The 26858-nt window shown below is 41.3% G+C and overlaps 1 protein-coding gene across 1 annotated transcript in view; it reads right to left on the bottom strand.

The window, feature by feature from the left end:
- PTPN13 (protein tyrosine phosphatase non-receptor type 13) overlaps positions 1-26858 on the bottom strand; it is a 146429-nt gene that overhangs the window by 46287 nt on the left and 73284 nt on the right. The window contains exons 9-19 of the mRNA XM_077814754.1: positions 26105-26204; positions 16907-17126; positions 14124-14198; positions 13841-14015; positions 12462-12615; positions 12178-12316; positions 11477-11629; positions 8566-8748; positions 6283-6445; positions 1743-2160; positions 1464-1561 (exon numbers count right to left, since the gene is read on the bottom strand). Coding sequence (XP_077670880.1) covers positions 1464-1561; positions 1743-2160; positions 6283-6445; positions 8566-8748; positions 11477-11629; positions 12178-12316; positions 12462-12615; positions 13841-14015; positions 14124-14198; positions 16907-17126; positions 26105-26204 — 1878 coding nt within the window. The remainder of the gene's footprint in view (positions 1-1463; positions 1562-1742; positions 2161-6282; positions 6446-8565; positions 8749-11476; positions 11630-12177; positions 12317-12461; positions 12616-13840; positions 14016-14123; positions 14199-16906; positions 17127-26104; positions 26205-26858) is intronic.

Raw genomic sequence — 26858 nt, 5'->3', positions numbered from 1 at the left:
GTCAATAAGAATTACAACAACAACAAAACTGTCCAGGTTGAATTTTTCGTTGAATTTTGCATCTCCAGATAAAACTTATCTAAATGTACAAGTCCTCATTCATATTCATAAATTGAAACTGCCCTATTTAAATTGTCATCTCTTTGTACTCTTAAAATATCCCCAGCAATACATAATCCAGGCATAACGCAATGGTTTCTTTTTTTTTTTAAGTGCCTCTGAGGTTTAGAAAGTTATGCATAGCCTTGCTCCCTGCAATTCTTGATTAGCAATGCTATGCTAATACAAACCAAACAATTTTTCTGACTTATGTTCTCATTTCTTTTCTCCACCCTCCATCGGAAAACAATTTCTAAGAAACTGCTGGAGTTAAATGATGAGCCTCAGCTGAATAACTATCTACCAACAGATTTGTGTCAAGGAATACATTTTCTATGGAGGTTTTAATTTCAAGATGATATTGCTGTACTACAGAGAGCAGCAGGAGAGTGACAAACAGAGAACTCCACGACCACTTCCACTTAAAAATCGGAAACATTTAATTCTAAGTTCTCTATCCCCTGTTAACATATTGCTTTTGATCCCCGTCTTGCCAAGGTCATGCAGAGGGAACAGTTATTACTGTGCAGAATCCCACTCAAGACAATGGGACTGGCAAAAGCATCTGTATTTGTGCCCCAAACCCTTTGCAGAATGGTGGAGTAAGATTATGTTCGTTAGTTACAGGTCCACAGAAGGATAAGGGTCCTTCAACCACCTGCTACAGCAATTCGGTTCCGTTCTTTTAGCTCAGTTATTAGAGGCCCATGTTTCTGGAGCTGAATAAACAGGCTTATAATTGTAGCATCATCTGCGTGTGTGCACACACAAACACTGATCATGTGTATCTTTTTAGAGCTTCATAATTCCTCAGAATAACCATAAGATATAGCATGCACATTGCTGTAGCAAGAATCCTAGTCATTCAGGATTCCTGCTACCAGGGCTAACGGAGATGGAGGGAACTCTGTAGGTACTGCTCTGAGATACGGGACAATAGCCAGTTCATGCCCAACTCAGCCCATCTCTAAGAAACCAACCTTTTCTCCAAAGACACTGCAAATGTGGGGGTGGGGGTGGAAAGGTAGGCCGGTGATGAAAGACAAAAATCCACAGAGTAACTGATGTTCCCAAATAACAGAACTGGGAAAAGTTATTTGGAACTTTAAGCACTATTTGCACACAGGTTTGTTACTTTTACAAAAAGGGGATTTTTCTGATTTGTTAAAATATTTTGATTTTAAAAAGAAAAATCAAAACACAACCAAAAAAAATCCATATGTAAAGGCAACACAAGCCAGTAGCAAACAGTTCCTTAGCAGGACACTAAAGCAAACTGATACCCTGTACATTAAAGCCTCACATCAGAGAATACTCTAGAGTTTAGTTAGCAAATAAAATAATAATACTTTTTCCGTGCTGACCTACAACATAAGCTTGACCAGTATCTTCAATGGATGATGAGTCTGATTCATTTTTCCTCCTTTCAAGGCTTCTATTTAAACCTGCAAGAGATTTTGAACTAAACAGGATGGGGAAAGAAATGGAAGGTGGGAGGGAGGGAAGGAGGGAGGGAGAGGGGAGAAGTCAATGTAATAAAATAATAATATAAATAATAAATGTGGTAGAAATGAAAACTGATGTAAAAATGTAGCTGCATTGCATAAAAAGACAAAGCTTTGGGAAGCAAGAGTGATTCTTACTTGTTCGGTTTCATTGCTCCAGCCATTGACCCAGCTTCAGATTTTGGCATCTGTTGAAAGATTCTTCCTATCAGCTCCTCCATTTTCTGTGGGGAGGAATCCACAGCGGTGATAACATTTTTCCGATGGGGGTAAATAGAGATCTGGCTCTGACTCAGATCATGAAATGATTTGCTCATGGCTCTGGGTCTTTCCTCCCATGAAGCTTTCTCATTCTTCTCTTTGGAGCAGCCAGGAAGTGGTTGAAAAAGTGACAGCTCAGAGCAGGAGAGTCTCTTCAGAATTTCAGCTTGAACTGACAAAGGTCGGAGCTTGTTCAAAGTACTGCTGGCCAGACTGCCTGTACTGATTGCACGTCCCATGTTAAATCCTTTAACGGACTCTGCGTGAAGGTTCAGACTCCTAAATGATGCTCTCTCTGCAAGGAAACAGGACTGATTTACACAAATTATAATCCTGACGTACACTTTTTCTTTTAATTTAACATCTGCTGATGTGATATATTTAAAACTAGTGGACACAGAACATTTTTAACCCTCGCTTTTAAGTATAAGTGGATTGTACGACTAAAATGGCCTGGAATATCTAGCTCAGAGAGAATGGCTTGGATTTAGTTACAGTATGCTGACCTCAGCTTAGTCTACACTTGAGTTAATTCCACAGCACCAAACCACTCAATATTTCTCCTGAATTTCACTACAAGACTGAGATCTGCACTGCCATCAGTGCACAAGAGTTTTAATACAGTGTTGGTTAAAATCCACCCAAAGGCCTAGGTAAGTATCCATGAGTTTAGATGCCTGTTCAAAACTCTACTCAACATTTCTGGGATCTCTCCTCTTCAAAACCTCCTAATAAGTCTCCCAATCTCCTTCCCCATCAGGCTTCTCACCATCCCTGAGCTTTGTCCTTGCAAATCCTTGACTCTTTTCCAGCAACTGACTCTGGCACTTTGCCCCTCCCTCCCAGCAATCATTCAGCTGATCCCTGGCTCCCACAATCTTCCTATAACTGGGTCCACTACCACTGAAGTCCCTGTTGCAGGTCCAGCAGGTTTGGCAGCCTCTCTTCTGGACGTGTGCCATTGCAATCAGGTTTCTCACTCTTTGGGATGTCCCCAACTGGAGAAGCCCCAAAGTGCTTTGACATAGAATAGAACACAAGTGTTGCTTGGAGCTCAGCAGTGCTCTGTAGATAACATTGACTCCTGTAACAGGATTCTCTCAGTTAAGGGGGGCAATACTGAGATCTGGAAGCTAGGCAGAAAGAGAAGAGTTAAATAAAGTCAGTTGATCAGAGCCCATTATAGACCCGGAAGTTCTGGATTCAATTCAGAAGAAAGACTGAGATACACCCATCCTTAATTTACATATGCTAGTACAGTTCATGCTCACAGATGGGAAATAAGATGCTTAAGAACAGAGAGAAACTTCGCTCATACGATTCCAACTCGGTATGATTTGATGGGAAAACCCTGTTTCTCAGCTGGTACAGTACACCCATTAAATATTACTATTAAAGTACTGTGGTCACCATTTAAAGTCTATTTGGCAACAGTTACCACACAACAGTGGAATCCGAGATGCAACAGTTTCCTCTGATTCTTAGAACTTGAAATAACTGTGATAATAATTTAGCATTCTCTATACAAAGTATGCAGACATACAAGGAAAAATTTATTTAACCAAGGCACAATTGGCAAGTTTTTAAAGGAGAACCAGTGTGCACATAAGTTTTTCTTAAAATGGTCTGGTATCTGCTGCTCCAAGATCTCCCCTAGTGTTTATTCCGCGTTTTGGTGAATCTCCTTGGAGAAGAACTCTTCAAATAGCTACAAACTTCACATCATGTCCTCTCATTCTGCCAGCCCCGTGTAGGACTTTCCAAAAATCCTGCTAAGACTCTTAAATGCTTACACACGCTCTAATCAAGTCTTCTGTCTCTCTTTTCCCCTAGGCCAAATGTACTCAACTGCTTGAAGTCTTTCCTCCTAAAACCGACTTAATCCTTAACTAATCTGCACAGTCCTTCTATGCACTCTTTCAAGAATCTGAATCTCCAGTGTTTAAACTTGTGGCCAGTACTGTACTCAATATTCCAAGTGTACTCTTACGAAGGTTACATAAAAGAAACCATTATGGCTTGATTTATAAATAATCTCCCTTCTTATGCATCGAAAGACCTTGTTAGCTGCCTTTTTATTTTTGGCAGCCATCACACACTGAACTCTTTCCTTTGAGCTATCGTCTCCCCCGACTTTCTCATCAAGAATGCTGTTCAAGGGGATTAGTGTTCTCCAAAATCATGATCTTACATTTACATTAAAATCCCATGCACTCTAGTCTCCTGCTCACCTCCCTAGCTTGCTGAAATCCTCCTGCAGCAAGTGCACAACTGTCACAGTATGCTACGCTCCTCTCATTTGTGTGACTCTTCTCAAATCTATGAATAAATCATCTGTTTTAATAGCAAACAGCGATTGCTGGTAATAGCATTAAGTTTTGAGGAAACCCACTTGCACCCATCATACGGGGGGAGGGCGTGTGTGTCCTTTTTTATTCTTACTCTTCATACAAATTAGCTGGTTGCAATTAATTTACCTAGGTCAAGTACTGATGCCAGCACCCTTTATCTTACTACGTTCCCATGAGATTCTTTATCAAATGCTTTGCTAAAACCAAGGTAAGAGTCAACTGCTCTCCTTTTAGACACCATACATTGTACTTCCAAGAAATGGGTCATAGCTTCATTCAAATCCTTATTTATAACCTGCCAGCTGCCCTTGCCCATGGAACACTATCTAATGAGTTAGTATAATCTATTAGAGTTAGTGTCATCTCTTGTTAATTTATACTACTAACCCTCCCCTCCATCTAAGGATGTACACTTTCTATTATAGACACCTTGTGTTCTTATTACAGGCACCCATGTCTTCTTTCTCCCCCATTCTGCTGAGTTCTACATCTACCTGTTAGATCTTGTTCCCTATTTAGATTGTAAGGTCTTTGGGACAAGGACTCTTAGCTTAGGTTTGTACCAAGCCCAGCACATTGGAGCAGAGATCCTGATGGAAGACTCTGAGCACCACTGCTATATAAGGATTATTATTATTAATAAATAATAATAATAATAATACTGCACTATTTTGTTTATTTACATTGTGGTTGTTTCATTTTAAACTGTATGTTGTTTAACATCTCTGCACAACTTTTTGGATATTACTGTATACATTTTTCTATTAATTCTGTAGGGAATACAACCTGGGCAATCACTTTAAAGGAGTCTATCAAAACATATTAATAGTTCCATTGTGAAACTGTGGAGGAAAGCATGATTTCCCCCTTACATCGGTTTCATTTTTGAACAAATGGAATTCTCTTAGATACTTAATTTACTTCTTCCTCAGAATTGATGGATGAACTCCCAGGCCTCTGAATTCGCAGAAGGCTGCTGTGCACACAAGCAAAACAAATCTATTAGTCTCCAGATTCCCATAGCAAAACACAAGCTGTGTGTATAAAAGTCACTGAGTCTGGCTGGGCAAGAAAGCCTTGCATGCAATGTCTTCTGTTCTTTTTAGAATAAGCTGACATTGAGTTAGAATATGGCTCAAAGGACTTGAGTCATTTTGTTCCATTTCTTTATGCTAAATGGTCTGCAGCGTCTGATAGAACAGAAAAGCTGCACAGTTGCCATGATCAATTCTCTCTTTCATCAGCTATCAGCATTTCTACAGCAGTGGGGCCAGACTCTGATCTCAGTTAGACCAGTGTAAATCTGTAGTACAGCAATTGGTTGTATAGGGGAGATGTCTCTGCAGACTGACTGAAATGTAAAACAAAGTAAGAATGAACAAAAGAGACTGAACAACATACCACTTTGGGGGCTCTATAAAAAGCCAGTGGACCAACCAGGCTGCATTCCAGGTAGAAGCCAAATAAACACTGCTTATCTATTTCAAGGAGGAGAGCATTGTTCAATCCAATTTAAGTTACTAATCTACAAAGGAATCTTTTTCTTGTATCTTAGCCACTCACATTAAGATTAATTGACAACTACTTTCTGAAGAAACCAACTCACACTGAGACAGTTCTTTTTTTGATGGTTGTCTAGAAGTTTTAATTAGCATGTAAATTAGACACCCCACTGCTTAACAGATGTGGTGTTATGAACTGCTTCCCCTCCTGTTTGCAGTCACACGGACCTCCTCTCCTATCTGCATTCACACATCCGGTTGTAGCAACTACCGAAATTGCTCAAATGAAAAAGCAGTATTAGGAAAGTATTTTTAGCTTTCTTTTACACAAATGTAGTGGCTGGAAGCAAGGAGAGCCAGCACCACGTGACCAGCCAGCTATCTTCAGATCACAGCTTGAGAACAGCTGGCCTACTATACTTTCCTTAGAATACAGACCCTCCAAACGTAGCAGTACGTGGATGGGGCTCAATGGAATTACTACAGTACTCGCACCCTTTTTTTTTTTTTTTCATATAAATATACACCGCTGTCGTTCTTAAAATAGAAACCCACAGTCCTTACCAATGTCCTGAATGTCTTGGTTGCTCTGTCTGGCTCTCATCTGTAGCTGGAATTTGTGCTGGGAAGAGCAGAGGTGCAGGAGGTATTGGCAAGTCTTACTCGTGTCAGTTTGGAATGCATGCTTTATACCATCTGACACATTCTGCAGAGTTACTTTCTTTTTCTATAAGATGAAAAATAGGTCATAAAAATGTTGCTGTTTTTCAGCCTTGAGAGAATGTAACATGTTTCTGTGCAACCAGGTGTCAGGAAATAAGGTTTACTAAAGCAAATTGCATTAACCGGATGCATTTTTAACATATAAACAATTGTATCCATTTAAAATAATGTTAGATTTACACAGTGACATTCCTGCATCAAAAACCAACAACTACATAGTATCTCAACCAGCCCAAAGTACATTCAATTCACTGTTTACTGTTGGGTCAGCAACAAACTAACAGCAGCAGTTTCTACCTGAACTTGTAGGGTAGAATTCTGAAAAAGCCCCTAAGGGAATTACAAACCCATCTGCCATTGAAAGTTCATGCAAGCTGGGTGCCTAAATCCCTTTGATAATTATGAAAATCTTAGCTGGTGTCACAGGCCTTATCTTCACTACCAAAAAAAAAAAAAAAGAGAGAGAGATGTGCTCTTAACCTGAGTTAGCTAACTTGAGGTTAAACAGAAGTGAAGGCAAAGCAGTTTGTAGTTTTCACAAAAGTTAGTACGTTGCATTAAAGACTTCTCTTCATTGTCTGTTAAAAGACTAGCGCTTGAAATTCCAAACCTATCAACACTTACTTAACCCATTAGATCATCTGAAAGTGTCCCTATTGAGTTGAGCATTTGTTAATATTAATATAAAGTCTGCTGCAGTTTCCACGGTATGCATCTGATGAAGTGAGCTGTAGCTCACGAAAGCTCATGCTCAAATAAATTGGTTAGTCTCTAAGGTGCCACAAGTACTCCTTTTCTTTTTGTTAATATTGTACTGATTAAGCATCAGATATTGGCACTCATTATCATTTTGCTAAATTGCTCCTGGAAACATCATAAAGCAGCATAAGTGGATTTCTTAACTGTGTGGAGTATAGTATATTTGTCACACAAGCCCACTACCTTGAAATTCTTCCTCTGGCTCCACTCAGCAGGCTGTGCCCCATCTCGCACACACTCTAGGAGTGCCGCCTATGGCTATAACAAGTGGGCAGGCTTTCTCCCTGTCTTCAGGATGGATTCTTGCCTTTATTTGGAAGAACTTCCCCTTGAGTTCAGGGAAACAACACTCCCTGGGAACAAGGTGCTGCATGTAAAGGGCTAAGTGACCCTAGAGCTCCCTTCAGAGTGGGGAAGGGGAATTTGCCATTCCTACCCTGAAGATCCTGTTGCCAGCTGGGTTGGTGTGGGGTTACAAGTGCACTCCTCCCTTATCTGGCAAACCCTGGAGAACAGAGATGAGTCAGCTACTCCCAGAAAACAATGGAAAGGAACGGATCCCTACCGTGGTATTTCAGGGCCATAGGAGGGTTTGGAAAAGTTGTGGGGAGGGTGTTTACGGGGCCTTTGGGAGAGCTGAGGTGCTGGGAAGATTAGACGGACACAAGGACAGTGGTGTGCTGGAGTGGGGTGGTGAGATGGGAGTTATGGGAGGAATTGAGGTTGGAGGGACCACAGGGCATTGGAGTTAGGAGGAGCTATGTTAGGAACTCAGATGGCATTGGAGGCTAAAGGGAGAGAGCAGTGGCTGGGGAGTGAGCTGAAACAGGACTGAAGGGGAGACACAAGTGAGAGGGCGGGGATGAGCTGCATGAGATGTGGGGGAGTAGAGAGAAGGGGCTGATCACAATAGGTGATGGAATCTGAGGCAGCAGAGGGTACCTGCAGGTGAAGGATAAACATGCAGAGATGGGTCCCAGAGTGGGGAACAGCAAAAGGGTGAGATTGGAAGGGAGGGAGGTGCTTAATAACTGTAATTCCTAATGAAAGTACAATTTCCTTTTGGAATGATGTTATGTTATTGTAAATCTAATGGAGAGTAGGGAGCAAATCTCAAAATTCACAAGAAAAGAAGGTGGCAAAAACCCTTCAGGCCCCTGAGCTGTGCTGAGTTTGGAGCTCCTGTGACGTATGGGCCTAGTAACTCAGAACCTTAAACAGCAGAACCCACAAGTTAATCCCATGCAGGTGGAACTCCAGCTCCACAAAAGACATTCACAGATCACACTGCAAAATGCCCAATAAAAATACATAAAAATGCAAAAATAATGAATGCAAAGCTAAAAACCAGATATACAGACGTACGCTAAAGGATATTTTCTTTGTTTCTCTCCACGGGAAGCGAAGTACAGGTGTGCGGACTCCATTGTGAACTTCAAAAATAAGAACTCCCTTGGAACACACTCCCAGCAGGATTCCAGTTTGGGATTTCTTCTCAGGCAACACCCGATGAAAATGAACACCATATTCTGTCAGCCTCTGGCACATCTACATAGAGGCACATTTGTGAGACTATGAAGTTAAGGATGTTAGAAAAATCTACAGGGACACTGATAAGTTAAAAAAAATCATATGGTCACACTTTACATTGAGGTTCGATTCATACAGGATTTATAGACATTATAAACATGTTACAGACATGAGCAGCATGTGTGGTAGATAGTTGTGAGCACATCATTAGAAGGTGTTATAAATAACTATAAGCTATGGTAATACGCAGTCTATAATAATTAACCAACTAGTTATTTTAAAAAATTTATTAAAGATTTAATAACCTATTTACAAGTGGAATATTAACAAAGTTTTAACGGTCACATTTACTCTTACTTATGCTTCTCAAACCTCTCTGGATTATTTGAAGTGAGGTGGAGCCAAACCTTTACATGCCACTGGAGGTTTTAAAGTTTGAAAAAGGCCCCCCCCAGCCTTTGGTTAAACAAATCCTGTGATTATGAGAGAATTTGGGCAAACATCCAAAGCTCTGTATGCAGATCAAGGACATGAATCTTCTCTGATATGCTTGACTGAATGCAACCTGGAAAGCCCTTTGCTACAATTTTAATCCTTCCTGGTGACAGATAACTTCCCAAAGTATGACAGCCTTGAATTAGGAGTTCCCATCACATCCCATTTTCCTCACCTGCATGCAGATCAAATTTTGTTACTGTTTTTTTTCCTGTTTGCAGTTTTCAGTTACACTTTCTAATGCTAAATGTTTGTCTTGCCTATGTTCCTCTGTCCAATAGTGTACTGATGTATTCAGTGACAGGTTTACAATGGCTCCAGTGGCTCCATGGAGCCCGGCCCATGCTCAGAAGGGGCCCCAGCCTGCTCCGCTTGCACTGCGCCCCAAGACCCTGCTGGCTCCTCCCGCCCACCACTTGCTCCTCTCAGTCTGCCCGCCGGCTGGCTGAGGGCTCCTCTCCGCCCCCTGCCCCCACCCCCTGCTCCTCTCAGCCCCCTGGCCAGACCCAGTGCACCTCCGGCTCTGGGCAGTCTCTGCTTCCTCCTACCTGTGGGGCCCCACCTGTCTCTCCGGAGCTGAGCTGCCTGGGACTGGTGCAGAAGCCTGGCCAGTCTCAGTCAGGTGGTGGGGGTGGGGCAGGAAGACCATGTGGGGGGCTTGAACCCTCCAGGCAAGTGCATCTTGAGGGAGCCTGGCCAGGGCAGGAACTGGCCTGACTGATCGTGCCACTCCTGAGGGACCGGAGCGATTCCTGGCCCTGGGACTGGCCCTGGCTGTGCTGCCAGCTCAGCCCGGCAGGCACAGTCACCTCCCAGCAGGGTTGGTGAGCACGGCCGGGAGGCAGGGCTTGGGGGAGTGGATCTGGGGGGAGTCTGGGGGGTGGGGTGCTGGGCTGTGAAGGGGAGGGGAAGATCTGTGTGTTGGGGCACTAGGGAGAGGAGGTTCAGGGGCGGGATGCTGGGTAGTTGTGGTGGGGTTGTGGGTAGGGGTGGTGTTGTGCAGGGCGCTGTGCATTTGTGGGTGGGTCTGGGGGATCGCTGGGAGTAGTGGGTCTGGGGGGGGCTCTGGCCATAGGGAGTTGGGGGGTGTTGAGTGGGGAGGGCTGCGTGGTGGGCATGGGCCCGCCCCCAAGGGGAAGGGGCATGCTGGCAGCACAGGGCCAGGCAGGCAACTGTGCATCTGGCAACTGCTGGTTTGTAAATAGTGCCCTCGCACTGGGCAGAGCAGGGCCACCCCTGCCATGCCATGCCATGCCCTGCCCCATTGCCTCTGGCTGGCCCCTCGCTCTGGGGACTGACCTTCCCGCACCATGTTCCATTGCCTCCATAGGGGCCCACAAATATGTTTGGCGCTGGGCCCACAAAAGGTTAATCCAGCCCTGGATGTATTGTAAGACTACTGAACATTCATTTAGGAGTCAATACTGTTCCCATTGAAGTCAATGGCAAAACACTGATCCACTTCAGTGATGCAGCAGTGGGCCCATATAGCAGAAGTAGCAGCAAACTGTGTAGTTAAGTATCCAAAATTGTTTCCTTTCTAAACTATCATAAAATCGGCAGTTGGCTGTATTCAATCTATCATCTGTGAAAAACAGATGAATGTGTATGTTAATATATACTAGCTATCTTAAAGGTGATCTGGAAAGGAAAGGAAAGGAAAGGAAAGGAAAGGAAAGGAAAGGAAAGGAAAGGAAAGGAAAGGAAAGGAAAGGAAAGGAAAGGAAAAAATTGGGGTTAAATGCCTGTGAAATATTTTCAGTGCTCCCTGCTTCACTGAAGGTGTCCTGAAAGACACCATACTCGAGGATATCCTAGATATGGACAGTATGAGTTACAATAAGACTTCGGTTATTTGCGGTATCACGATCTGGGATACCTTTAGTCAACAAATTAGAACAAAGATGATTTCAGAGAGGGGGATATATATAAACTAAGAGTTTCCTTTATAATCGTACGATGATCAGATTCTTTAATATCTGATGACATTTTAGTAATGCACCCAGTGAAACAGCTGAAGGAAGAATATTAAAGGCTTTTCTCCATCATGTACAATTTCCTTTCCTCACTTTTAATAATTGTATCTTTTAAGTGAATCCTCTTAACTTTTGCCTCTTGCCAATGCTATTTTAGAAGACTAACTATTTTCCTTTGTTCTCCATTTCAATTCCAGGCTTTTTATCTATCCCATGTTCCTTGTACAGGGAATCTCACATGAACACAAGATAACTCAAGAGCTGTTATGACTTACCTTCAAAAATTCTATCTCTGTTTCTTTTTCAGAAGCACCCACATAAGTGCTATGCAACTTGGGCAGCTCCTCTTTGACGTAGGATAGGTCTAGTTTCTCCATCACTCTAGCTGGTAGGTAATGTTCTAGTCTAAAATAGGACATGCCATGCACCTATAAAGTGAAGCATTTTTATTCTTCATATGTTATTACAAAAACAACCATCTTTTGTGTTTGTGTCTGTGTGTAAAGATGGGCTTCAGCTAAAACACTGGATCTGAACTTTCTGAGTTGGGGAAAGGAGCTCAGACTCTGAACCCAGAGCTGAGCTAAATTTCATTTTTGGCCCTTCACTCTATTCTACTATCACAAAGACACTGGGTCTGAGCCAACATCCATGAAATGGCCAAACTACATTGCTGGATCCAAACACTCACAAATATTGAAAGGGACAATGGACTTGACATCCAGATCCAGATCTGAATTCTATGGCAGAGGTTCAACATTCAGACCTGAAATTCTATGGCTGAGGCGCATCGCTACATGAAAGCACATCTGTGTCCTCTCTCCACTAGTCTTCAAACAGCATAACAACTACAAACAGCAGATCAATTGAACTCCCAAAGAACTGGAACATATTCAGCCCTAAACTATACCACAGAGCAACTGCAGTAATTGAATAGCACAAATAGCAGTTGTCTATAGATGAACGTACATCCTACCTCAGCCTGGTAATCTCCATACTCAGCCTGGAGGGCCAGAGATGCCAGCAGTAAAGCTGTCTCATCATCACAGTGCATCCTTTCCTCCAGAAGATCTTTCCGTAGCTGTAGATAATACTGGTGATATGTCAGAGTGTGCCTGGGGGAAAAACAACACACAATATTGTTCCTTTCAGCAATGCTTCTAACAGTGTGCACCTATAACCTGAGGAGGTGGGAGGAAATTAAAAATGGGGAAGGACCCAATTAAGAGGATGATGAGAAAATAATGTTCGGCTACTCACTGTATAAGACTGACATCATCCATGAAAAACTTAACGCGAAAGAACAAGGTAAAGTTGATTGTGGCTTTGCTCTTTTTCTTAGGTTCCTCTTTCCATCCTTCCGGAGCAACTTTAGTTAGTTTTAAGTCAGGATCAACAAAGAAAAATTCATTGTCTGTAACATGGGTGAGAGGAAAGCATTTTCATAAACAGACACTTTCTCTGGCTGCAGAATTAAGATCAACTTTACAATTTTGCAGTTTATTCTTGATGGTTAATATTCTATCAACTAGCAGAGAATTATAATACACAATAAAATGAGCTAAATGAATGGCTCAGTGGGTAGTAAGGAGAAAAAGTCTTTCACCATTTAAAACTTAACCCAGGATGTAGAGACAAAGTATTTCTATTTGTGATGGCTATTTGGTGGCCTACATGAAATGAGTATGGAGGTCTTAATCCATTTCCTTGTGGTCAGAAAATGACATTACCAATCCCAACACCCCTGGTAGGCGCTAGAAAATTTCATTTTGCTCCCTAGAACTTAAATGTATGAAGAGACTATGGTAAGTAAAAGCCTTAACACACTGGATAGGACTGGTTGGAACCCTGAATTCCTGGTCTGTGGGAAATTCCAAAAGTTAAAATAATCATTCTGAATGAGCATTCCACAGAACGGGAATTCCAAAATTTCAGTTCGAAAAAGTCTAAACAATATTTCACTTCCACTTTCTCTACATGTTTTCCAGGCTCACCAAGCTATTTGGAACCTGCCAGTCCACAAGGTGTGGAAACAGAAGTCTAGAAGTCCCTTGGAAACCTTACAGATTTCTGTCAATTTTGGCAAAACCAATTTTCTGGATCGGCATTTTCCCGTGGAAAGATCTTCTGCTGGAAAATTTCTGACCAGCTCTTATGCTGAATCACTAAGGGCTCAGTAACTAATACCTCTCTGCACAAGTAGCCCTACTGATCTCAGTGGGAATACTTGCATAGTAAGATTGTGCTCAGAAAGAGTAATGTTAGTAGAAGCATTTTGTAACAGAGCATTTTGATCAGACCCCAAGCCATCTCCAAGAGGTCCCTGTTGACTAGAAACACACGAAGTGAAAGACAACTTGGAGAAAAGAAGAAAATGCAAAGTAACAAAGATAAAGGGCCACCCTGATTTTCTTACCGTTATTTAGGTGGAGTAATACCATACAAATTTAAGCAAATGGATCTGTTCATGGAGCAAGGTAAGGGTGGCAGAGCCTGACTTGAAATCAATGGGTTGATCATAAATGATTGCTCTGGTCTCCCATCTGCAAATCTTAAATCTTCCTTTGCCTGTCTCCAACACAGCATACTTAGCTAAGTCTAGTAACTTTACACCTCCCCAATTAAAACATGATTCTTACCTTTTAGGCTAGCCAAGCCAAACAAGTGATGCTCCACTAAACCAACATGGGCTACCACCATATCAAAAACATCTTTGCAAATAGTTTTGGTATCACAGGTCAGCTCCAGCCTCTGCCCACTTAAAAGCATTATGTTTACTTTCCGCCTGGTATCCTCGTTCTTCCCTTTCTTAGTCTGCATTTTGTGAAACAAAGTATCAGACCAGTCACATGTGTCATAAAGATGTATTAATAGCTTAATATATTCCTACTACAACTTATTGCTGAATAGACTATTTCTTACCAAGATTGACTTTGGTAGATCCAAGGAGATGAAAGGCTCAATGGTCATTTTCACAAACTCGGGGCCAAAGAAATTCTGCAAATCACAGAAGTCTGAATTAACTCTTTGTGTTTCTACAGCCACAGACTGAGAAGTAATGAATTCTTAAAAGGTGAACTGGAAAGTTCAAATGAACACTGACTTAAACCCAGACGTGTATGCAAATTGTTTCCAGCAGCTTGGTTAGCTGGAAGATTCAACTGTGTCAGTGTGGCCGAAGTTACGTTGAAGGTATGACAAAAATATTTCCTGCACAGCATTATTTATATATTTCAATATTACACATAGCTAATTTACTTCTATGCACAAGAACGAACCTGCTGTCATATCATCTTCAGATGGCCATGCCTGATGTCCCAGATGTTTGGGAATCTGACATTCACTGACACGGTTAAAAACTGCAACAGTTCCATTCCACCAATGACGTGCACCATTCATAGGCTTAGTTCTATTAAACCATTCTTCAGTTAGACTAAAAAAAACGAACAAGCTACACTCGCAGACTCATGAGCTAACAAAAAACCCTGATGCAATCTAAGGCTCCGATCCTGCAATGCTGTTCTGGTTGACCCCTGTGCCAGAGAATCCTCACTGAAGCGAATGAGGCTCTGCATGCACTTAAAGATCTGCCTTGTGCAGACCAGCCTTGTGTAGGACTGGAATGTAAGTGCCATCATTGCAGGAGTTTCAAAAACACAACAGAATCCGGCTTATAGTTAAGTTAACTAAATAACTTTACCTGAATTCAAAGCTGCACAAAGTTCTCAGTCCAAGTAGGTACTAAAGGAGGACACTGGTTAACTTCACTACTTCTAGAACATGCCAACTTTCCTGTTCTCTTTAGGAAGTCACACAAGGATTTGTCTTTTTTTGGGGGGTGGGGGAGTGGGAGAGGAGAGGGGATGAAATACCTGGAGGCCTGAGGTTTTACCTGCTAACATATAATATTCTCTACAAGTATTTAATACAAATGCCTACATGGTAGCTCATTTAGAAAAGCAAAGAATTTGTGCAGTTTAGATCCTAGATGAATGACTTGGCAAAGTGCTGTGGGTCAAAAAGAGAGACATGGAGGGGACATTACCCTGGGTCATGAACAGGAGCTGGGACGGCCTGAGAGCAGTTTTATTTTTTTAAGCTGATACAGTTCAGGGCATGCCGTAGCAGAGGGCCTCAGACTGACTCCTCCTAGCGTCAGACACTCTATTTGCATGTCTGAGTCTCCTTCTCTCTTCCAACCCTCGGACCCTGCCTACATTTCAAGATGGGAGGGGAAGGGCCTGAGCTCAGGAGTAGAAAGAGAAACTTGTACAGGGACTCAGTGGTGGGCTGTCCTATGGCTGTGTGCCAAGATGCCAGCAGAATCTCCCAGGCCCCTCTTCTCCTTGGTAGGCTCCTCCTACAACCTGCTGGGGATAGAGAGAACCAAACCCGGTGACAAGGGGAGAAGTTGCTGTTGCTTTCAGATCATCCTCCCTGGCCTGGTGAGGGACAGGGGAAAAGATTTCCTGGGCCTGTTGGGGAAAATGAGAATCCACAGAATGACTAGGGTGAGCGAGAGAAGCATGTATGGGGTGAAGATGAGATTCAATTAACAGGTGACTGGAGAACCAACAGAGAAAATGGATTCCAGAACCTGACAGGAAGTGGCACCCATTTAGTTCCAGCATCCAGAGAGTTTGAATGGAAAGAAGCATTTCTCACTGTTATAAATAATGAATTATAACTGGGGGGAAGTGGGATAGGGCACCGAGGGAAGGAACTGTAATTAAGATTGGCATGGCTGAGACGCCTACTGGTGTCAAAGCCAGAAACAGTTGTCCTAAGTTGTTTGCTTAATGATCTCTGTGCTGTTCCACACATAGCATATGGAAAGCCCATAAAAAAGATTGAAAAATGCAGAGCATATCAGGACAGTAGAAATGAACAACCCCTAATAAATTGCTTGTACTGCTATTTGGCAGTGAAGTGGTTAACAGCTGTGACATTTAAGTAGTGAAGATTTGTTTTCTAACTTAACATCCCATTAAGCAAAACAGGTCTCTTGATGCTGTTTTAGGATGCGTGGGTACAGAATCCACAAGGCATTAGAAGTTCCAACTTACATGAGGGCTTTCTTTCCAATCAGAAAAACCAGCCATCTTTATATTTATTTTGTGAATGGCAGCTTTGATTCTGGACAAACAGAAGTGACGTTGGAACTCTAGTTTATTTGATCATGAGCTTTCGTGAGCTACAGCTCACTTCATCGGATGCATACTGTGGAAACTGCAGAAGACATTATGTACACAGAGACCATGAAACAATACCTGCTCCCACCCCACTCTTCTGCTGGTAATAGCTTATCTAAAGTGATCCTTTTCTTTTTGCGAATACAGACTAACACGGCTGTTACTCTGACCAACTTGATGATCACTTTAGATAAGCTATTACCAGCAGGAGAGTGGGGTGGGAGGAGGTATTGTTTCATGGTCTCTGTGTATATAATGTCTTCTGCAGTTTCCACAGTATGCATCCGATGAAGTGAGCTGTAGCTCACGAAAGCTCATGCTCAAATAAATTGGTTAGTCTCTAAGGTGCCACAAGTACTCCTTTTCTTTTTGCGAATACAGACTAACACGGCTGTTACTCTGAAACCCGTTGGAACTCTAAACACCATAGACTTGAATTTCAGTCTTTAAAATAAGTTGAGGCAATGCTCCACCAAAACGAATATTAAGAATGCAAATGTGTTAAAATGTTACCCTCAGTTTTCTTTGGGTCATGGCTGTTTCCAACGCTATCTCTCTAAGAGGGTCTCTAGTGATGTCCAGCATCGACGTCCTACCCAGGTCTCCTGGGTAGAGGCTTAGTCGAGACTGCCTAAGAGCCATTCTAGCCTGCAGCTGTATCATTTCCTCTTCTTGACGCTTTAACATTATTTCTTGGCTTATCAGGTTGCCTTCAGGTGCTGCTTCATACTGCCTACTTAGTTGGAGGGGAGGAAAAAGATACAGTTATGATTAAAATACAGCTAAGCACTAAGACACCATGGTGATGGGTACAGAGTAAGAACCTAGACCAGACAAAGCAGGAATTCTAGTGTAATAATTTTTTGGGACATTTATTTATTCAGTAACTGAGGAGTTAAGGCAGAATATTCCTGGACTAAAACAGCCTACAGCAATAAATTAATATGGAAAATACCAGGAATACTCCAAGTTTCCATCACTGTTTGTCATTTATTGTATGGGAATAAATGTGCAATTGCAGTCTCTCTACCAAAAACAATGCCACCAAAAAAACAACAACTCTATAGCTGGAAAAAAAAAACTAAGAGTGTTCTGATAAAGATCAGACTTCTCTTTTCCAGCAAGAGGAGTGGATAAGTATATTTTAAAATCTGCATTTGAAAGTAACCAGAATGCATAAACTAGATGACATTTAACAGGCTTACATAACGCTTTCAACTATATTCCTGTAGCAAGTCTCTATTAATTATTTAGATGGGACTGTAAGACAAAACATCTTTGCCTGAATCAGATACAGTTTAAAACATTCGGCATTCAGATTCCTGTAAAATGTTGCATTTTAACTTTATCAATCTGCTGGAAAGAGAGATCTTGTCTTTTAAAATCCAAAAAGTCAATCTTGCCCCTTTGCTGGCTTTTGGTAATGTCTATATAACGAAGAGTCGGGGGGGGGGCAGGGGCGGAGAAGACATTTCTCCGAAGTGGTATTTGTGAACGACTCAATGCCTCCCGCCTATCATTTGAGGGCAGAGAAAGCTCTGAATCAAGTACTCTAGCCATCCAAGGAGCCTGCCAGGAAAAAGAGGAAAGAACTACTTTTCTTAAGTCAAAAAACAAAAACAGACCCCAAACCACCCAAAACACAAAAACAAAACAAGAACAAACAAAGTCATTGCACAAAGGAAAAATATCCTTTTTTGTGCAAAAGTTATTTTCAAGACTTCTTTATACATCAAAAAAGGGCACAAATATACTTGATTTCTTCTCTTTTGCAGGCTGCTTATTCAGAAGGAATCAAACGTGTGTGGTATATATCCTTGGGACCCACAGCCAGGACTTTTCCATTCGTGAAAAGCACCCCACCTGCTCCTTCTGCTGCGAAGGGAAGTCCTGTAGCAGATAAGAAGTCTGCTGGAACTGGTCCCTGTCTGGGTGCCCATGAATGGGGCAGGGTACACTTGAGCATTTCCCTCCAAAGGCATGTCTACATTGAAAATTAAGGTGCAACTGTAGTGCAGGTAGGCAAATCTAGCTAGCACAGGTAACAATAGTAGTGAAGATACAATAGCAGAGGCTTCAGCACTCATTGGCTGCCCCAGTACAAGCCGGAGACCCTGTGTATATACTTGGGTTGCTAGCCCATGCCGTTGCATCTTCTCTGCTATCTCACTCATGCTAGCTAAATTAAAGCGATCACTGGTTTAACTACCTGCACTACAATTACACCTTACATCTGCGCTGTAGACATACCCCAAGAGAGCTCCCTTAGGCACATTGCCTCATAATGCTCTTGCTGGGGCACCAACCAATCTCTTGGATGTCATAATTTTACTCATTTTCCAGTCCCGCAAGCAGTCCCTAGCCAAAACAGGGAAGCCAAGACCTGACGTTCCTGATGTTAAACACATGAAAAAGGTGGGGGAAAAACCCAAAAAACCACACCCCAAAAATACCCACACTCGCTCACTCTCTCCTCTTCAGGCCATCTTTACACCTCATAAAGGAAATAAAAAGCATGCTCACAATTTTTTGTTTAATCTTTGAGAATCATCTTTAAATTTGAAGGGATGGAAGAGGTTAGAGAGCTTTGTATACTTCTAAAAGAAATTATTGGTCCTTCTACATGCATGTCAATTGTGACGAAATACTAGGGTGATGGGTATCATAGAAATAAATCATCTTAATAGTTACATACCACAACGAATTATGAATTCAGATTATTACACCTTTGTGAAACTGTAGTTAAGGTTTTCCATTATTATTTATTACTATCAAGAGTAAACAAACGTCATAAAAATACAGTCTTTCAGATTAAAATCTGATTTACAGCCTTCTAAGGCAAGAAAAGAATATTGTTGTATATATTTAGACTTAAGAAATTGTTAGATCTAAAAAGCAGACATATTTAGAAGAGATAAAACCAGCTAAGCGGGTGGTGCAGTTATTGACGTTAATTTGTGTGTGTGGTTTCAGAGATGTGAATATATATACACACACACACACACTTTTCCATAACAGTGATTCTAATGAATAAAATGCTAAGATTAGGGCAACTATGTCTACACAAAATCAGGATATTCTGTTAAATCTGCTTCACTCTGGACATTAACTGGCATAGAAAATTCTCACAACAGGAGGGATTTAAACAATCAAAAGCAAATTCAGTCATTTTTGAGTTGCAAGCATGCCAACAAATTGCTTAAGATACTAGTATGTTTCTTTAAATGGAAACTTGGGTGGAAAATAGAGTATTTACAGAAAAAGCTATTTATTTAATCACCTAATCTGCAGCTTCTATTATATTGTTTCCCCTCTCGCATCTCCACACTTTGCTCCATCCTACAGCAGACCCAAGCAAATGTTCATGCAAGATCAAGTAATGAGATAAGGCCTCAGTCCCACAAAGATTTACACACATGCTTATCTTTACATACAGAGTAGTCTCCTGCTGTGAAACTGTTAAAGTAGTTCCCCATTCCTGCTGTGGAATTATTCACAGTGAACAAAGTTAAGTATGTATATAAGCCTGGGTAGGATCAAGGTTAAAGGTTGCGCATTGGCTGAGATAAGCCACATTTGGAACATGAGTATCTCTGAGAGTTAACAAGTGGGATACAAAAATATGAGAAGTTTCAACAGGCTATATCAGGAATTGTTTGCCCTGCAAATTCAAAAATGACTTTTTAATAATATATCTACACTATGGTGACTAACTCTATTATTTGGAAAAAAATATACCTATATATTCATTTATTTTTGAGGTACAGCCAATGCATAATACACTTAAGCAGATCCACCACATTTTTATTAAGGGTTTGTTTGCTTTTTACATTTAGAGCTTGGAGGCATATTGGGCAAATGCAACATCTGCACAGATGCAGCTGATTTAATTGTTAAGGTAAATGAGCTACAAATTGAGGACTCTATGCAATGATTTACATAGGGAGCCAGCATGATTCATCAGATAGGTCACCAGAACAGGAGCCCATTTTCCCTTCCATTAAATGGAGAGTATTCCTGCTGCTGACCAACTTTTATAAAGACTTTGAGATGTACAGCTCTTTGCAAGGGCCAAATATTATTACTGTACCAAAAATCCCCTGCTGCACCACAACATTGTGCAACCGCATGGCCTAGGGCCACAATGTCAGCCTGGATTTTCAGCCACAACCCTGAGTTTCTTGGTCTGTGAGCTGAAGTCAGATCTCAATGAGTTACTTATTAAGAGTGCTGGTGGATGACAAGTCAAGTGGCAGATTAATTCCTATAACAGTGGGAAATGAGTTAATTCATTACCCAATGTACTTACCAAGAAATTACCAGGTATTGGATCAGAGAAGGAAGCTGGGGGAAGGGATGAATTAGGTCTTATCTAATGAAAAGTGCAGCAGAAGGATCAAGAGAAGAACTGATTGAGATAGGACGTACTGAAAGGGATAAGAGCTGGAAATGGAAACCTATCAGCTACTTGGAAAGGAAAGACAGCAGTGGGAGAAGGAGTAGATCCGTATTGGCTGCTGCCCCTGGAAAAAGAAAGGAAGAAGAAATAAAGAGGGGGAAAGAAAAGGAAGAAGAAAAGAGGAAAATAGACACAAAGGAAGAATATACATTGCTATGGTACTGACAGCATTCCAAGAGGCTTAGACAGAGGACACTAGCAATACCCATTACAGAACACAAAAAGGATTAAAAATATTCTTAAGCAATTGAAATGCCAATCGTTTCTGCTAGCTCATTACTAGACCGGCCCTTGTGAACAGCACACTTCTGATAGGCTGAAGATTCTGAACAACTTTACCAATCCTCTGACACAATCTATATATTTCTATTGTCCCAAGTTTTGCATCTATTACAAATCTGCTCTTTTATAAGCTCATGCTCAAATAAATTGGTTAGTCTCTAAGGTGCCACAAGTACTCCTTTTCTTTTATAATGGTTGTTGCAAGGATAATTAAGCAGGCTGCCCCAAGGGCATGCTACGTGGGCAGTGAATTTTATGAACAAGATACAGAGATTTGTGTTTGTATAGAGATGATCTTTGAATAGTGTCAATCAAAACAAAGAAATGTGCCATCAAATGCTAAAGGGACCACTATGCCATAGTGGCAGAGTCCTCTGGCACCTTATAGACTAACAGACGTATTGGAGCATGAGCTTTCGTGGGTGAATACCCCCTTTGTCGGATCCGACGAAGGGGGTATTCACCCACGAAAGCTCATGCTCCAATACGTCTGTTAGTCTATAAGGTGCCAGAGGACTCTGCCCTTTTACAGATCTAGACTAACATGGCTACCCCTCTGAAGCTTGACACTACGCCACTGTAACTCATATACACTTCATAGTACCCTGAACTCACAGGACAGAACTAATGAATACATGCAAGATTCCAGCCAACTGGGCATTTTTTGTGGATGGATGAACAGGGCAGGGTTGATTTACAACCCCAAGTAGGGAACAGTAACTTGAAAAAATTAAAACCTGGCAGTCTGCTCTCCTTAGAGGTGTGGGGGGTTTTTTGTTTTGTTTTTTCTGAGGCACTGAAATGTACTTCAGTAGCTGTAAATTTCCATAATACGAGAAAATGCATCTGAACTCTGAGAAGTGTTTTTGTAAAAATGGCACCTTCTTACTTCACAGATCTGCTCTCTGAGCTGTACTGTAAGGGCTCGCTTCCATGTCAATAAGAAATTATAGCTATTTTTACACCTGTAAACAAAGTCCATACATCTATTGGAGAGTGAACTTCCTTCTATTCTGCCTCGTACAATCAATAGTAATGTTAACGAAGCTTCTACTGCAGGATCAAATTCTGCACTGGGTTATATCTGCGCAACTCCACTGTTTTCAGTGGGGCTTCTAAGTTATAATTGAGAGCAAAGTGTGGTTTCAAAATCTTTATACTTTAAGAATCTAGTTTGACTTTCAGACCTCAGATGCATTTGCTGGGCTGGCAGTTAGAAAAGCCATGTCTGATCTTGGGAAGAGAGCAAGCTTATTATGGAAATCAATAAAAACAATAAACATGGTAGCCCACACATTGCCATTTTTGAGTAATTTTACAGAGCAAAATGGCACTTTAAACAAAAGTGGAGAGACGGGCCTAAACAAACTTGGGATCCAAATATCACTGAACCTTGGAGTAAGATCAGAACAGCTTTGAACTTTGCAGAGCTCAACTCTAAGCAAAACAAATGATTTGCATTTTCAAAACAACATTTTTCCCTCTAGATTTCACATCATACAAATTACTACCATTAAATTTACTAAACTTAAAAAATATATACAAAGGAAAGCAAGACAATAAGGTGAACTAAGAGAAAGCATGTTCTCACTGGCTTGAAGAAAGACTTTCAGTGTTAAAATCGGCAGCACTTCAACAGTCTGAGTCACTTTCACATATCCCTTACCATATCTGAAATGCCTTGTAAACAAAACCAAAAGATCTCACCCTCTCTCACTGCCTACCTACTACTGCTGCTTTATCCTGCAGTTCAGTCATAATGCCCCATCTGTGATTTTACCATCATTTCCATGGTAATTCTCACAGGATTTAGCAGCAGCAACAGAAGTAGTCAAATAGGGAAAATGATGGGAAAGGAAATGTAGAAAGTTATAAGATTACTCTTTGTGTAGAAAATAGTCTCCTTTCCCCCATTTACTCTGGTAGGAAAGTCTCTTTTGATTTGGAGTTAGAATAAGAAAAGGCACAATAGAAACATACAACACTATTTTCCAATGGGACTCCACGAAACAGGAATCTGTAGCAGATTACTATAAAACTTGCCTTAAAAAACTCATGAACTGGCCAAAAATCTCCTACATCAAGAAGAACCAGACCCCTAATACATTCTACACACCTACTGTTTGTGTACACATCTATACATTATATACACATGCATGTCTTGTATGTGTGTGCAAGTATATAGTCATGCAACACAATATGTATCTACTCAATTCCCTGAGAATGTCTCCTACACAACTAATACACACACAAATAAACAAAGTTTTGTACAGAATAATATAATTTCACACAAAATACACATGTAAAAATGTTATAGTTGTCAAATGAAGCACTGAAAAGTTTGGAAATGTCAAAATTAAAATTGTTCATGCAACTTTAATTCTGCTCCTTTGGGCATATGTGTTAAGACACAATTTTTAATTACATGATCACCCATTTGTCCATAGGACCACTGCCTCATTCAGGGCACTGAGTGTATGGTGCACAATGCACAAAGTCTCACTGTTCAGTCACTGCACACCATCCTAGACATGAAGGATTCTCTGGCGCTTTCAAGGAGCCCTTCTACATTCACTGAAATGGCTTCCATTTCCAGGTGTATTTTTCCTTTCTGCATGAGATGAGGTAGGACTGCTTTGCAAGCTGTACCTTAATACGTATGCGTTCACAAACATCTTTCAGAATGAGGCAGGGATCCTGCCACCAATATACCCCAAACAGTTGAGGCCAAGAGTTGTTAAAACAGTCTTTTCCCACTCTCTTACTATACAAAAATATCTGAACCACTTTTGGTTGTACTTTCCAGAGTGATTTGTCATCTGGCAGAGATGAGACATGAAAAATTTAAGCCTGAAAGGTGAAAGTTTGTGAAAGCTTTAAGCAAATGAAAAAAAATAGCACTTTGTAACAGAAACTCTTATATAACCTTAAGTATATAGCAAATGTTGCAACGTGCTCTCACTGGAAGATACATGAAGTAGGACCTGCTTTTTCACTTACACCAGTAACATGCCATTTTAATGAGAAAACTGACAGGAAAAATAGTTGTAGATAGTATTGTTGTAGCTGTGTCATTCCTAGGATATTACAGAGACAAGGTAGGGGAGGTAATATCTTTTACTGGACCAGCTTCTGTTAAACCCTCTCTGAGCTCACACCCCTAGTTGTCACTTACTATCCCACAGTGGAACCCATAGGGAGTATCATCAAACAACTACAACCCATACCTGATGGGGACCCCATCCTGAAAGAAATCTTTCCTGAGCCCCCTCTTCTGGCCTTCAAACAACCCCTTGACCTTTCCAAGCTCATCGTTAGAAGCAAGCGCCCTTCTGACCAGGACACATTAACTCAAAAGCGGCACCAGACTCTGCCAGAACAACAGATGCAAAACCTGCAGACATATCTCCACTGCTACAATGATCAACACCCCCCACAACATACCTTTCAAGATGTCTGTCACAACATGTGGGGTACCTCATCCAGTGCACGAAATGCCCCAACAACTATGTGGGTGAAACCAGATAGTCACTATGCTCTCGAATGAACTCACACAGGAAAACGACAAAAGACAAAAACACCCTATCATCTGTGGGTGAACACTTCTCACAGAGTGATCACTCTATGGTCATGTCTACACTTCACTTTCATCGTTAAAATTTTCATCGCTCAGGGGTGTGGGAAAAACACCTCCCTGAACGACAAAAGTTGTAACGATAAAAAGCGCTGGTGTGGACAGAGCTTTGTTGGTGGGAGACGCTCTCACAGAGACGAAGCTGCTGCCCCTTGTTGGGGGTGGTTTTATTTTGTCGCCGGGAGAGCTCTCTCCCAGTGACAAAGAGCGGCTACACTGCGTACCTTACTACGGTGTGGCCGCAGTGGCACAGCTGCGCTGTTGTGAGGTGCGCAGCGTAGGCATAGCCTGTAGCTGACCTATCGGTCCTCCTCCTCAAAGGAAACCTGCACCACACTTTCACAAGATGGGCCTGAGAGCTTAGAGTCATAACTTTGCTAGACACTAAAAACCATGGACTCAGTGGACACTGGATTTATGTCTTATTACAACAATCTATTACCTAAAAACAGCCCCCCAAAAGAGCTCCTTTCCCCCCTATGACTGAAGGGGTGTTAAGAGGCCTCTTCGCCTTGAATGGTCCTTTGAAATATGTGTTAACTAATTATGCTAAACAATCGGTTCCAGCTTGTGTTTAGCTGTGACATTCTGAGTGCCTTTCCCAGACCTGAAGAAGAGCTCTGTGTAAGCTCAAAAGCCTTGTCTCTCTCACCAACATAAGTTGGTCCAATAAAAGATATTACCTTATCCACCTTGTCTTAGGAAGAAACAGTGTCCACTCTACAGTATGATACATTCTGGTGACTGTACACCATGGATAAAATTGCCCTACCCGTCAGTTTAAAATTATGCTTAGTGTTACTTGTACAGACAATGAACAATAGCTTATAGTCATCTGTGTGCTGTCTGCAGTAAATATCCTGCTGTATGGCCCTTTGACTCATTTAGCAGTCATATTATAATAAGGGCATGATCCAAAAATGGACAATTTTGATTCAGTCCTTCAGTGTGTCGATATTTTCAATAATCCTCTTTTTAAAAAGGCATGTTTGAAGTAAAAAATGAATACTATACCTCCTAGCAGAAGATATTACCTGAGCCTCTGATAATTAAGACAATAATTTAGGGCCCAACCCAACTTCCATTAATCAGATTCTTACTTGCCATGATTACATTACTACCAGGATGTGTCATGAGACTTCTACTGGAAGCAATAACCACTGCTGAAATGCTGCCACCTCTAGAGTGGAATAAGGCACATGATTTACTACTACTTGCAACACTAAATGGAAGTTTAGGACAGACAGTGAAATAAATGATTTGACTGCAACTAAAGAATAATAACTGTGAGAGAGAGAGCAAGGACTGTAAAATATCATGATTTCACGCAGTTTACCTTGACCTTAGAGGATGAACTTGACTGGATGGAGAGATATCATCAGCTCCTGGTAAAGCAGTACCAGAGTCATCTCTCTTTAAACCCTCATTTCTTGTCACTTGCACATAAAAAGGAAACACAGATAAATTAATACCTGAATGGGCTAGAAACCATGTAAAGGTAATCCTACCTAAAATTCAAGGATTTATCAGACACATGAGATTACTTAGAAAGGATCAGTTTCATATGCACTGCACAATGGCATTACAGTATTAGAGAAATTGGCGTTGGGAAGTCAATTTCAGTTTTCAAAGAGATCCTGTTGTTTTCCCTCTGATGAGAGCTTCATAATCCTTTGAAGAAACACGTTTGCAAGGGGTTTAAAATACCGAATTGTTAATATACTTCTGTAACTTCAAATGTTTCATTGTCAGCTGAGGCTTGAGACATCTGAATACGAAGAGGCAAAACTGATCTATAGAAAGTTATGTGCCAGGAATAGTTTCACAGCAGCTGGTTAAGATTATCTGACTCAGAACAAGGGAGTTAAACATCACTATCTTGTGGAACTTCCACTTTTTATTTTTGCCTCGATTCTTCTCCCTCTCCATGGTTTATGAAATACTGGATTCTCCTTTTTGACAACAGAAGTCCTATTTATTAATGTGATCTCCATGAGAAAGTCAATATTTACTTACAGTAACATCAGAGATACTGCAGTTAGGGCACAATTCTGCAAGATGCAGAGACCTCTATTTTTAACTCCCACTGT

Source organism: Eretmochelys imbricata, chromosome 4, assembly GCF_965152235.1.
Source record: "Eretmochelys imbricata isolate rEreImb1 chromosome 4, rEreImb1.hap1, whole genome shotgun sequence".
NCBI lineage: Eukaryota > Metazoa > Chordata > Testudines > Cheloniidae > Eretmochelys > Eretmochelys imbricata.
The sequence above is the reverse complement of the archived record's forward strand: the minus strand, read 5'-3'. Positions and strand labels throughout refer to the sequence as shown.